Consider the following 13,548-nt stretch of genomic DNA (forward strand, 5'->3'; position numbering starts at 1 on the left):
TGTGTACCGTATTCTTCTTCATTGAAAAATAAGACATCCCCTGAAAATAAGACCTAGCGCATCTTTGGGAGCAAAAAGTAATATAAGACACTGTCTTATTTTCGGGGAAACAGGGTAGTTTTGTTTTAAAAGAATTCTTATTAGCCTACTCCTACACCTCACTCTTTACCTCAACACTGGACTTACAGCAGTTATACCAATAATTTAGCTGAATAAAGATTTGAAGTGATTGCTGATGACCCTCCATGGAACTGTAAAGTCAAGTCATTAGGCTCTACAAAACATACTAACGTCTTTAAGATCAGGCTCTCATGTTTCATAGAATAGGAAGTGTCTACATTTAGTTTGATACATTTTGCTATAATTTTCTGGTTTAAGAATGTTGTCTAATAGGTCCAGCAGTATGTGCAATAAAGAAAATCTTACCATCCTGTCAGAATGTAACAAGTCTTTATTTAACAAATGTCAAGTGCCTCACCCCTCAAGACAACAACAGGCCAAAGAGTACACAGAAGCAAGAAATGCACACAATTATTAGGACACATTTATGAAGAGTCACATTCATCTTTTTCCACTCAGCTTCAGATCACTGCACATTTCTGATAACCTTAGCAGCCCAATAAATTAGAATGCAGGTAACTCAAGGATTATTGCACTATTTGACCATGACAGATATCCAGAACCACAACTGTCTCTTGCTATTAGAAAGCATGAGCCAAAAATTAAGACTGTTCACATCATAGGGCCCTTGGCAAGAACACAAGATTTAGCTTTGCCTCACCTCAATGTATATGACCCATATGCAAACTGGACTTCAAGTATGTTGGCTAATATTCTATCAACTTCTTTGAGTGCACTTCTTGTCAAACTGCTCTCAATATATATATAAAAAAGTTTTCTCCATTACAATAGGAAAGAGTTTAAAATGGTAAATAGCTCACACAACTGAATTGTTCCCCGCTTCCCCCAGTCTGTTTTAATTAGCAGGTCTTTTATTAAAGTCTCATTGCAAGCAACCTTTCCTGGCTGCATTACAGTAGTCATGGTTACAAGGCTCTCCTTTTGTTTATGGTTCATTTGAGATTGTTTATAGTATGAAAGGGACACCTTGCTAAGACGGCGTTCTGTTACTGGTAGCAGCCTCACTCTTCCGGCTGCTTGGTTGTTTTGTAGAGTTTGTGGTAATCCATGGGTGTGCAAGCACGTCTTTCAGTGGCAGCCTCTGGTATGGATTATGCTTCAGGAGCTTTACAATTAAGTCCTTAGCTCCCTCTGATACAAAAGGAGGAAATCTGAATTCCACCTAAAAACAAGCAATAAGTTACTATTCTAGTGGTAAATAATATAGAACTAACATTTCCAGGTGTTAGAAATTGTTTGTAGTTGTACAGGGAGTAAAGCAGAAAATACTGGGATGCAGATGAGCCAAAGGAAAGTTTAGAAGAGTGTTATCAGTCAGCCCATACATGAGATCTGACTGATTTTTTTCCCTAGCCTCATGTCACATTTCAACTATACAGAACCAAACCAGGTTACTCCTGAGGGAATTCTGCACCAAAAAAATTAAAAATTCTGTGCACAATATTTTATAATTCTGCAAATGTTGAGTCAAAATAACACTACATGATCACATCAGTTTCAATTATTTTGGTAATTTATTTCAAAATATCTGTCAGCAAGCATGTCTGTAACAATACAGACAAAATTTTCCCCCAGGAGTAGAGAGTTAAAGAAATCCCTATGACAGCTCAGTTCCTGTTTCTCTGCCCACTCCCACAGCCCAGCCGGGTGGCCAGATACCCACACCCCCTCCTCACCAAATCCCAGCCATGGGGCCCCCCCAGCCCACACCCTCACCCTCTTACACCCCAGAGCCCAGCTGTGGCCCCCCCAGCCCAGAGACCCTCAGAGCTAGGGTGACCAGATAGCAAGTGTGAAAAATCGGGATGGGGGTGGGGGGTAATAGGAGCCCATATAATAAAAAGCCCCAAATATCAGGACTGTCCCTATAAAATCAGGACATCTGGTCCCCCTACTCAGAGCCCAGGGATTCAGCAAGAGAAACAGCCTGATGGTGGGTCCTAGGCTTGTGTGGAGTTTCCTGCATACTGCGGTCTCCTTCCCTCAGGGCACATGGGGAACTGCAGCTGCCAGGAACCCTCTAGCTCCCCCCAACAGTGTCTTCTATGCGCAAGCTGGGCTCTGTTGGGTCTGGCAACACTGCAGCCAATTTCTGTGGGGGAAAGGAAATTCTACACACATTAATTTCTGCAAAATTCTGCATTGTGCAGTGGCACAGAATTCCCCCAGGAGTAAAACCAAGAATCCCCCAAATGTGGTATATGTAGCACTGGGGGTACATAAGCTGCATGTTCCATCCATTCACTTCACAATGATTTTTAAGAAGGTGGTATGTGAACCAATTCAGTGTGAGACACTGAGCTAGAAATTTTGTTGTCCTCATAATTACTAAAGCAACCTTTCATATGTGAAGTAGAAGCCTTTGTGCAGCCTGAAACACTGACCAAGTTACAAATTCGACACAATGCTCCCATGAAACTAGGGTAAATCTAAATATCAAATTCAACTATTCAATCGCTCATCATTTCTAGTAGCTGAAATGGAAAAAAGGATAAGAGAAGCCTCTGGAGGAGAAAAAAATGGGAATTACTGTAGGGAAAAGAGAAAAAGGGAAAGGGAGGGGAAGTCCTGGTGTAGGAGAAGGAAGAGAAACAAAGGGCAGAAAGTAGTGGTCCTAAAAGTGACTATTTTCCCTCAGAGGGATGATGAATGTAGCAACAGTGTATTGAACAAAGTTACAGGTAACTGAATGTTATTTACTACATTGATTTTTATGCACACCTCCCACTGACAGTACAAGTTTTGCTGTGGCTTGTACGTTAATTTACACTGGGCTACAGCCCATATTAAGAGAAGAATCCAGCCTTCTCCAAAGATTGATTTAGATAAAATCAGGGTAATTCCTGATGGATCAGAGCTGCTAGGCTGCTCTTTGCTTAGCCATGGGAAACCATAGGAAATTGAGGCCCCATTTTCCTTCCTGTAATTAGTTGAGAAAAAACACATTTCAGTTTTATCACCCCATATCTATTTAATATCACTGAATAGGTGACTTAGGAGGAAGAAGTGAAAGTGACCCAATACTTGCCTTTGAAATACTTCTGTAAGTTTCCTGATATGTCTCTGCCTCAAAAGGAGGTTTCCCTACTAGAAATTCATAGCACAGAACCCCCAGGCTCCAGAGATCCACCTTTTCATCATGTGTTCTCCCTTCAATCATTTCAGGAGGCAAGTAGTCAAGTGTACCACAAAGAGTTGTCCTCCTAAAACACATACAAATGGCTTCATAAAGAAACTGTAGTTTGGTCTTTATGCAGCAGCATTCTCCATTTCTAAGTCACTCAAAGTTACTTTGATAGTACCAGCTTCCACCCACAAATTCTAGTTTCTCTTATACTTAACTATCAAGTTCATACAAGTAGAATATTAACTTTTAGACCCCCATCTTGAGGGCAACATCTGTACTGATAACTTGTGTTACACAAGGAAGTGCATAAGTACACATAGTAGTTGATGCTCCCTTTACTCCAAAGAGCTCACTTCAAGTTTCACACATTGGACAATGACAAAGGGGGCAGGTCTGTACACTTGAGCAGTGGTTCTTAACCAGGGGCCCCCTGGGGAGCCACGAGCAGATTTCAGGGGGGCACCAAGTAGGGCCAGTGTTAAGACTTGCTGGGACTCAGGGCCAGTGTTCCCTTTAATTTTTCCCACCCATGTGCGGAATGAATTTTATGTGCACCAATATGGAGGTGATGTATGACACATCATCTACATATTGGTGCACAAAAAATTCATGTGTCGGGGTGGGGCCGAGGGGTTCAGAGTGTGAGGGGGGCTCAGGGCTGAGCCCAAGGACAAGGGGCTCAGGCCTGGGGCAGAGGTCCGGGAGGAAGGGCTCCGGCTGGGAGTGTGGGCTCTGGAGTGAGGATGAGGGGTCTGGGGTGCAGTGGGGCTCCCCGGGGCTATGGTGGGGAGAGGCACCTCTCTCCCAGCCGCAGCAAGTCCAGGACGGGCTGGGTCAGGGCACTTGTCCCCCAGCAGGTTTGGGGCTGGGCTAGGGTGCCTGTCCCCCAGCCGCAGCAGGTCTGGGGCTGGGGCACCATGGCAGGTCCAGGGCTTTGGGAGAGGCATCTCTCCCCGCTGCAGCCCTGAGCAGCGCCTAATAGGCAGCTGCGCAGCTTAGAGGGAACTTAGCTCAGGGCAGAAAGCCGAAGCCCCACTGCATGGAACTGAAGCCTGGCGCCCTGAGTCTTGCCACCCGAAGCTGAAGCCTGAGCAATGTAGCTTTGCAGGTGGCCCCTGTGGCACGGGGTCCCAGGCAATTGCCCTGCTTGCTACCCCCTAACACCGGCCCTGGCTTTTATATACAGAAAACCAGTTATTGTGGCACAGGTGGGCCGTGGGATTTTTATAGACTGTTGGAAGGACTCAAAGAAAAAGTTTGAGAACCCCTGCTCTTGAGAATTAACAACGGAAATCCTACTGTTCTCCCTAGAGGCATGCAAGGCTCCAAATACACTAAAACAGTGCTTTCTTGCTACACTCTGCACCAACACATTGAAGGGGATTGGGATGAAGGTATGATAGTGACCTGTAAATAAACTGGGCAAACCAACCAGTTTTGGGGTTCTCGTGATATAGTATGCATATTTCTAGGCAAGTTGCAGGCAGAGATTTGAAGCAATCACATTTTTTAATTGCGCCGCTGTAGCTTCAGGCAAAAACCTACTGGTCTGCACTCCAGCTCCGGGCTCCACTCCAAAGCCCTGGTTGCAGTTGTGTGATTCAATCTCTATGCACCATCCTTCCTCAATTAGTGTATGTTCTTTAATACATATTAAGATTTTATTTAGAGCCATGAAGCTTTGTGCTGTATCAAGAGATGATAGGGTACGTAGTGTCCAAGTTCTTACCTAGATGATGGAGCATGCACAGACCATCCAAAGTCAGCAATCTTCAGCTCTCCGTTAGAACCAAGCAGCAAGTTTTCTGGCTTGATGTCTCTATGAATCACTCTCTTTGAATGACAGTATGATAGAGCATCTGCCAATTCTGTCATGTACTGTAAAGAGTGATCCCATGAGATAGTATATATTAAAGACATAGTAACCTCCTTAGCTTAACTGTTAGAGAACTTGGTGTCTAGACATCCATTGTGAAATTGGCAGTGTCGTCAGTTTCATCCCAATAAGGTCTATCTTAACACTTTCTGTTATTTCACCCTTTTAAGTCCCTTTGACTATTTAGTGCTGTACTCTACAGCAGTGATTCTCAACGAGGGCTCGGGGCGGGGCCCTGGACCAGGTTTCAGGGGATCTGCCAAGCAGGGCCGGCATTAGCCTTGCTGTGGCCCAGGGCAGAAAGCGAAAGCCCCACCGCATGGAGCTGAAGCCTGAGGTTCCAAGCCCTGCCACCCAGGGCTGAAGCTGAAGCCTGAGCAACTTAGCTTCACAGGGCCCCAAGCAACTTCCCTGCTTGCTGCCCCCTAATGCTGGCCCTGCCTTTTATATGCAGGGAAACAGTTGTTGTGGCACAGGTGGGTCCTGGAGTTTTTATAGCAGGTTGGAGGGGCCTCAAAGAAAAATGTTGAGAACCCCTGCTCTACAGCACCCTCCCCTCCTCTGTAATTACTTGAGATGTCTAGGACCCTAAAGTAGCAGCCAACAGTGAACTGTCATGATGCACGTACTGACTAAATTTCCAGACTATTCCTAAATATCTAGTTTGAAAACTAAAGATTAAAATCAGTTCTGCTCTTAGTTACCAAATGCATTGACTTCAGTGGAGATGCACTCATGTACTTAGTGTCAGATTTTGGTCTAAAGGTCTAAACTTTATGCTTCAGATAGCTGCATTTGCAAAAAGTTGGTGGATGATAAAAAACACTAGAGACACTTACAGTAGCAGTTCTCTGCTCATCAAACTTGGTTAGCTTCTGCAACTCTTTGTAGACTTCTCCACGAGGTGCATATTCTAGAATTAGGTAGACTCTTGTGGCATCATGGAAGTAGCCATATAGCCTGAGAATATTGGGATGCCTGCAAGAAAATGTGTATATTTTTCTACCAGAAGACATCTCTACACAGACAAACAAAATACTGTTGTTTTTTTTGGGGGGTGCGGGGGGGAAAAACGGGGGTCATCTATATAGATGTTATGTAGTTACTAGTGTCATGCCCTGGAGGAGCTAGACTGCTAGCTGTCTGTCTAACATTTTACTGAACTATCACTCCCTATAATTTACACTAGTGACAAAGCACATGTCAGCTTTAGAATAGAAAGGCCCTTTTGATTGATTTTACTTTGTAGACACTTTTTTTTTTTTTATGTCTGCTAGCTATTGCATTCAAGAAATTTCTTCAGTGTAGTTCTGTAGCATTTCACCTCAGAGTGCTTCTGTTTGGCAAGCCTGCTGTATATCTTAGTGCTTTTAGGCTAGTAATTAAGCTCTAGCAACTCCAGAACTGTAGAGTGCATATTTTTAACTTCCTTTCCTTTTTCCTCAATTGAGCAAAGGTTGTTTAAGCTCCCCCTCCTCCCGTCTTTATATAGCTTTTCAGAGACATCTTATCTGTGTACCTCACTTCTTTAGACAGCCTTCCCAACCAGGCTACCAAGATTAAAGTATATGTTGGTATAACTTAGGTCACTCAGGAGCGTGAATAAGCCACCCCTCTTAGCAACAAGTTATACCGACTTAAGCGCCAGTGTGGACAGTGCTATGTCGACGGGAGAGCTTCTCCCGCCGACATAGCTACCGCTTCTTGTGGAGGCTGGAATAATTAAGTCGATGGGAGCGCTCTCTCCCATCAGCTTAGAGTGTCTATACTAGCAGCACTGCATCGGTGCAGCTATGCCGCTGTAATCTCTGTAGTGTAGCCATAGCCTCAGGGATGTTAAATATTCCCCCCACTCCAGAACGTAGAAGACTAGAAAGTTTAAGGAACATTTAAAGGAGCAGTACAGACTTGTGCCATCTAAAACTAAGCACTGAGTGGGAGAAGTCCCCTTATATAATATTTGACAACAGGGTGTGTTTGTAAGGCCAATTCCTTTAATTGTTTCCTAATGTGTTGCATAAGGGTCAGGATAAAATACAGAGACATGCAATTGACTTGCTGCTTTGAGAGGTTGGCGTGGCAAAGCATAAAAACCTGACCTGTAGATTCATATTGCAAGCTCCGCACATGTGATAGTCTGTAAGATGTCTTGGTTAGATATCAAGAAAATGCTTGGCACTGTACAAAAACTAGAGAGCCTGCCCTAATATCATATAAGTGACACAGGAGACTGGTTTGCCCAGGCCATCCCGAAAGAGTAACTTCACAAGATATTCCTACCTGCCTCCTTTAATTGAGGGTCAGGAGATAGTTGGATTCCATTGTGTCTCTCCTGTTCTCTGGAAGCATATCTAAAAAACTAGTTTTAGATAAATTTTACCTAAGATGAGACTGTATTTCTACTTCTCGCCGCAGCTGATGTTCTACTCCTGCTTTCTCCAGCTGTGTTTTAAACAACACCTTCAGCGCTAGGATAAATTTACTTTGCTTTTCACGAGCCAGATACACATTTCCAAACTTTCCTTTCCCCAGGGGACGGCCAATTTCGAAGTCATCAAGACACCACTGCCTTCTATGAAAAAGTTAAATAGTTTTAAGTTGCTAGAAGTCAGACCAGGGACTAGAATTTCTTGATACATTGGGGTAACGTCCCAGAATAACTCCACATTTATACCAATTTAACCAAGATCAAAATCTGGCCCCAAGTATTCCCCCCCCCCCTCCTAGGGCCAGTCACCCAAGAAATGCAAACCTATCTTTTGGAAAAGGAACACGATATGTAAGGGTCAGTTCTCTTTTCAGACTTCTGTATCCAAATCTTCAGTTGTGCAGGGAATAATGTACATGGCCAGATTGACTGTGCCGAGATAAAAGCATGCATGGACACAAATGCCCAATTTGTGCACACAAATCAAGGTGTGCACATATTAGTGGTTTGGATATACCAGAGTGTATGCACCTAATTTAGTATGCATGCTCTTGCAAGCTGAGCCATAACAACTCTGTCTTGCACATGCTATTAATACATTTTCTTCCTATGTTCATGTATATGTGCAGAAGATTTGAGTCTGGAAAGAGGCATTTTGCATTTAGTTTCAAAATATTATTCTTGTCCAGCTTCATGGAAAAAAATCCCATTAAGTTGTGGTTTTCCATACAAGGGAAAAAAAAAAATCTTTGCTCAGAATAGCTTCTTAAATAAAAAGCGTAGTTCTTTTTTGGCTAAAAAGTATGCAGATTTTCCTTTTTTAAACAACCTTCAAGAGCAAAGGCTTTCATAGTTTATCAGGTCATGAAACAGATTAAAGATATACTTTCATGAAGTTCTAGGATCTCATATTCATAGCTCCAAAATATTTTGTGGTATTTACAAATGCAGAGACAGCATTCCTGATAATGAATGGGCTACAAAACAATAGTTGTGTATTAAGTCACAAAATATTTTGCATCCAGATTGCTATATTATTTAGTCCTAAATACAAAGAGTGAAACCCTGGCCCCACAACCATCAATGGCAACATACCCACGGACTTACTTTTTAGTTTCTTCATTTTTCTGGACGGATGTCCCTTCTGCTTCAAGGTTTTTTGCTACACATAAAAAGAATTGAACACCTTCATAACTATAGTTCATAAACACAACTGCCACTACTGTCTGAAAAAAATCATTTTGGAAGCAATCCGGTTCCCAAGTTTTGCATACAAGCCAGGCTCAGTCTTCAGGGACAGCCTGAACCTATTTAGGGCATGGCTACACTTGCAGATGTAGAGCACTTTGAGCTAAACCAGCCTTCGTAGAGCGCAGTAGGGAAAGTGCTGTAGTCTGTCCACACTGACAGCTGACAGCGCACCAGCATGGCCACGTTAGCAGCTCTTGCAATGGCCACGCATTGTGGTAGCTACCCCAGCATGCAAGTGGCTGCAACCTGCTTTTCAAATGGGGGGAGGGGTGACGGAGTGTGTTATGTGTATGTGAGGGGAAAGAGAGAGTGAGTTTTGGGGGGGCTGAGAGCATGTCAGCATGCTGTCTTGTAAATTCAGACAGCAGCAGACCTCCCCACCCACCCCAACAGCATTCCGTAGTAATGGTTGCTTTGTCTCGGAGCAGATAAGCATGCCGGCTGTCAAACGGAGCTTTCAAAGGGCATATCCAAAACAATGACAAGAGTGGCCACTTGACTTAAGGGGATTATGGGACCTTTCCAGAGGCTGATCAGAGCACCGTAATGCAACACCTCGTTCACACGGACGCTGGGGCGCATCAAATGTTATTCTACTCACCAAGGTGGAGTACCAGGAGCGCTGTAGCCATGGAGTCAAAGCGCTCTACGTGCCTTGCCAGTGTGGACGGGTAGTGAGCTAGTGCGCCCGGGGCTCCTTTAATGTGCTGTAACTCGCAAGTGTAGCCAAGCCCTTTGTTTCTCCTACTGCAACCATTACCATGGTATCTGAGCATCAGTGACCACTATATTAGTCTCATATGAATAAACTACTAATCTGGCCTACGAAAGAGTAAGCAGCATCACATTAGTTAGTGCGTCACAGCTACAAGGGATTTTTTAATTCAGGAAAACTTTCTGTACAAGTCTGAAGTACCCTTCTAACTGGTCTTCCCATTAGTAAAGCATTCTCTTGTAGATTGCAAGGTATTTTGGGCAGGGACTGTCTTTTTGTTCTGTTCTTGTACAGCACCTAACCCAGCTGAGTCCTGGTCCATAATTAGGATTCTCAGGTGCTATGATAATAAAAATAATAGAAAAGGATTATGGCTCAAGGTGAAACTAGACAATCTCTTATGCATGCAGGAAGAATATATGCTGATTTAGTTAATATGCTGCAGTTGACTGCAGATTATTGAAGATGAAACATTTATTTGCACAGTTATATTTACCAGATAGTGAGGTCTGTGGAGGTTCCTCGTTGTTTTTACTTGGAGCCTGAGGCCTAGAAATTGGTTGAACTAGAGAAGTTGGATGAGGCTGCTGCATCAGCTGGTTTTGAGACGGTTTCTGGTTTGACAGCGCAGATTTTTGAGCCCGTGACTGTACAGGAACTCGCTGAGCCAAATTTGAAGGACACAAAATACGCTGTGCTTGAACTCCACCTCCAGGTACCCGATTCTGAGGATGCTGCTGATGCACAGGGAGCCGTTTTGGACCATCCCCAATAGTGGGTAGAGTCTAAAAAACCCAACACATTTAATTACAGTAGAGGCAAGTACAACATACTAGAAGTTCTGCTTTTCCTGTAGTTTATTCCTTGGTCCTGTCCACTTATTAATACAAGCAGGCAAGTGTTTTTTCCTACATGTGCATGGACTAATTAGCTCCATTATACTCAATTAATATACCCATTAAGAGTTAAAAAAGGATGATATCATAAAATCATAGAATTGTCAGACTGAAAGGAACGTTGATAGGTCATCTAGTCCAGTCCCCTGCACTGAGGCAGGACTAAGGCCTAGTCTATACTAGAGCTAGGTCGACATAAGGCAGCTCTCATCAACCTAACTCTGTAAGCATCTACACTAAAAGGTAGCACTGATGTCAGTTGCCCACTACGTCGACTTAATAACTCCACCTCCGTGAGAGGCGTAGCGCTTAGATTGATGAAGTTAGGTCGACGCAGCGTCCATGTAGACGCAGCGTTACTTACATCGCTGGGGGGCCCGGCTATCACTGTGCCATAATGCCACACACAGTTAAGCCGGTAGAAAGTGCTCCTGGTGAGGACGTGCACTGAGGACAGAAAGAGTACAGTGTGGACATGAAACACTGCTTTAATTACTGCAGTGGCTGTACATTGACTTAACTTGAGTCAACTTAATTTTATACTGTAGACATGCTCTAGGTATTATCTAGACCACCCTGACAGGTATTCTTGTTCTTAAAACCTGTTCTTAAAAGACAGAGATTCCACAACCTCCCTAAGCAATTTGTTCCATTGTTTAACTACCCTTACAGTTAGGAAGTTTTTCCTAATATCTAACCTAAATCTCCTTTGCTTCAATTTAAGCCCGCTACTTCTTGTCCTGTCCTCAGTGGATAAGGAGAACAATTTATCACCCTCCTCATTCTAACTACCTTTTACACACTTGAAGACTTGTATCCCCCTCTCTTCTCTAGACTAAACAGGTCCAATTTTTTCAATCTTTCCTCATAGATCTATTTTCTATACCTTTAAACATTTTTATTGCTCTCCACTGGACTTTCTCCAGTTTGTCCCAAATTTGTCCACATCTTTCCCAAAGTACGATGCCCAGAACTGAACACAATACTCCAGCTGAGGCTTTATCAATGCTGAGTGAAGTGGAAGAATTACTTCTTGTGTCTTGCTTGAAACATTCCTATCACTATATCCCAAAATGATGTTCACAGTCTTAGAGATTTAAAGACTCATATCACAATTCTGGCTGCCACCCCACAAGAAAACAACATTTTAAGACTAACAGCATGCAGAAGCAGTCTGTAGAAGCTGTACAAGTTGTATTCCAGGTGGCTAAGTCTCCACAGCAGTGAGCTACTGACAGAGTAGCTTGGAGAATATTCCCTGTGTCAGAGTATAATACTTCAAGAAAAAAGGGGAACCTATTTGATGAAGAGTCAGCGATAATTATCACTGATAATTTGTGGAGTGAACAAATAGAGCCTAATAGTCCTCGTATGATCAAGCCAAGTAAAATGCATTTGTCTAGTAAGTGTGCGAGACCACTTTACCTTGACACGGTGACCAGGGAGCCCATTGTGGTTCTCTTTACCATTTTTCTCCATATTGCCTAAATAGAGAACATTTAATTGCAGAGATATTTCATGTAGGGACATTATTAATTATAAATATCTTATATACAGAGCACCCTCTCCTCATCACCCCTTGCATGTCTTCCTCATACCCCCACCCCTCGCACTCTGCTTTCCTCATCCACACCCTATACCAACCTGCACCCCACTGCAGTGTTCATGCCTTCAATTCCCATCCCCAATGAAACCCGACACCACCATAGATGTATCCTTTAAAGTTGCGCCCCCCCTTCCTCCAGTACAATCCCCTGGCACTGTAACCGACACACATTATAACCCTCAAATCCCGCTCCCCCTGCAACCTTCTCCCCATTACAACGCTTCACCTCCCTGCAGATCCCGCTCACGAGCTGCCTCAAGTGCAACTGCACAGGCCTCATACTTCCCCGCCTGCTGCACCCCCCCCACGCGGTCCCCACCCGTGAAGCCCCCCTCCTGCTGCAACTCCCCACGCGCCCCCATCCACTCCTGCTGCAACCCCCCCCCACACACGCCGTCCCCACCTTGTAGCCCCCAAGTTCCCGTTGCAGCCCCGTTCCCACTAGAATCCTCATTCCCTACTCCACGCCTCAGCCCCTAGGCGACCCCCTTTCCAGATCCCCCACAGCCCCGTGTTCCCCTCACCGTCACCACCCCGCTGGCCCCGACCGCCCGAGCTGTTTGAATTCAAACCGCCCTCTTAGGATACCCTTTAAACCGCCGCCGCTCTCCATTGGCCCTTCCCGAGCCCCGCCTCTGCCACCCGAGTCTCACCCCCGCCCGCCAGTGTTGCCAGGACACAGAAGGCTGAGACCCGCTGCACGCCCCTATCCGCCGCGTGGCCCCACTTCCAGCAACGGGCGATGCTGCCGCAGCACGGACGAGGCGTATGATCGCCAGTCACCCACCTACCGAGGGGGGCTCCAGCCTCTCACAGCCTGTAACTGACGCACGTCTCCTCCACACACACACACACACCCTAGTAGGGGCAAGCGGCACCGTACAACAGATAATCAAACGATCTGCCGATGCTGATTTGATTTCTTTTCAGGCGCCCGCCCGCGGAGGCCCAGAATTGGCCTCTCGAGGCCACGTGACCAGGAAAGCAGCCAATTACTATCATCCGCTGATTTTTTAAAAACAGAGGCAGATGATTGGCCTCCTGAGCCCACGTGATAAGGACAGCGGCCATTTTTGGCAAGCCTAAGGGCAGGGGAGGGATGCGACGGGTTTGCGAGATCACGCTCAGGTCGACGGGGGTGGGGCTTCTTTTAAAATGGTCGTCGCTTCTCGCTGAGAGTCCGTTGGAAGCAACCATTTTAAAAGGAAGTCCTCTCCCCCCAATAAATCCTAGCTGGGGAAAACCACAAGCCCAAAGCCGCTTATGATAACTGCGTTGCCATGGGTGGGCGGCCTGGAATTACGCGATTTGCGTAAGGAAAGGCTCGACCAAGCAGAGACTTTGTAGCGGAAACTCCGTAATTGGCGCGTCGGTCTACGAAATTAGCGTAGGGAGGAAACAAGAGGCAGATGATACGTAAAGAACGCACGTAGCGGCGTTAATACCACGCTGGAGGCGGGAGGGCGCGGCAGGTAGCGGTCACGCATGCGCCCGAGACGTTGAGAGGC

General features: G+C 45.1%; 1 protein-coding gene across 5 annotated transcripts; it reads right to left on the reverse strand.

Annotated features, from left to right (window-relative positions):
• Nucleotides 1-433: 433 nt before the first annotated feature.
• On the reverse strand, nt 434-13,113 carry AURKA (aurora kinase A). 5 transcript variants are annotated; one of them, XM_005284196.4, is made up of 9 exons: nt 12,828-13,113; nt 11,860-11,918; nt 10,035-10,323; nt 8,680-8,734; nt 7,525-7,716; nt 5,984-6,122; nt 4,998-5,146; nt 3,170-3,344; nt 434-1,303 (listed from the first exon to the last, which is right to left on the reverse strand). In XM_005284196.4, exons 2-9 carry the CDS (start codon nt 11,911-11,913, stop codon nt 1,112-1,114), a joined length of 1,245 nt encoding a protein of 414 aa, XP_005284253.3. In that variant the 5' UTR covers nt 11,914-11,918; nt 12,828-13,113; the 3' UTR covers nt 434-1,111. The 5 variants fall into 5 exon arrangements, with proteins under 5 accessions (XP_005284253.3, XP_065422126.1, XP_065422125.1 ...); XM_065566054.1 differs by having other exon boundaries at nt 12,832-12,904; XM_065566053.1 differs by having other exon boundaries at nt 12,629-12,829.
• Nucleotides 13,114-13,548: the final 435 nt, after the last annotated feature.

The sequence above is a fragment of the Chrysemys picta genome, chromosome 13 (genome assembly GCF_011386835.1).
Source record: "Chrysemys picta bellii isolate R12L10 chromosome 13, ASM1138683v2, whole genome shotgun sequence".
Classification (NCBI taxonomy): Eukaryota; Metazoa; Chordata; order Testudines; family Emydidae; genus Chrysemys; species Chrysemys picta.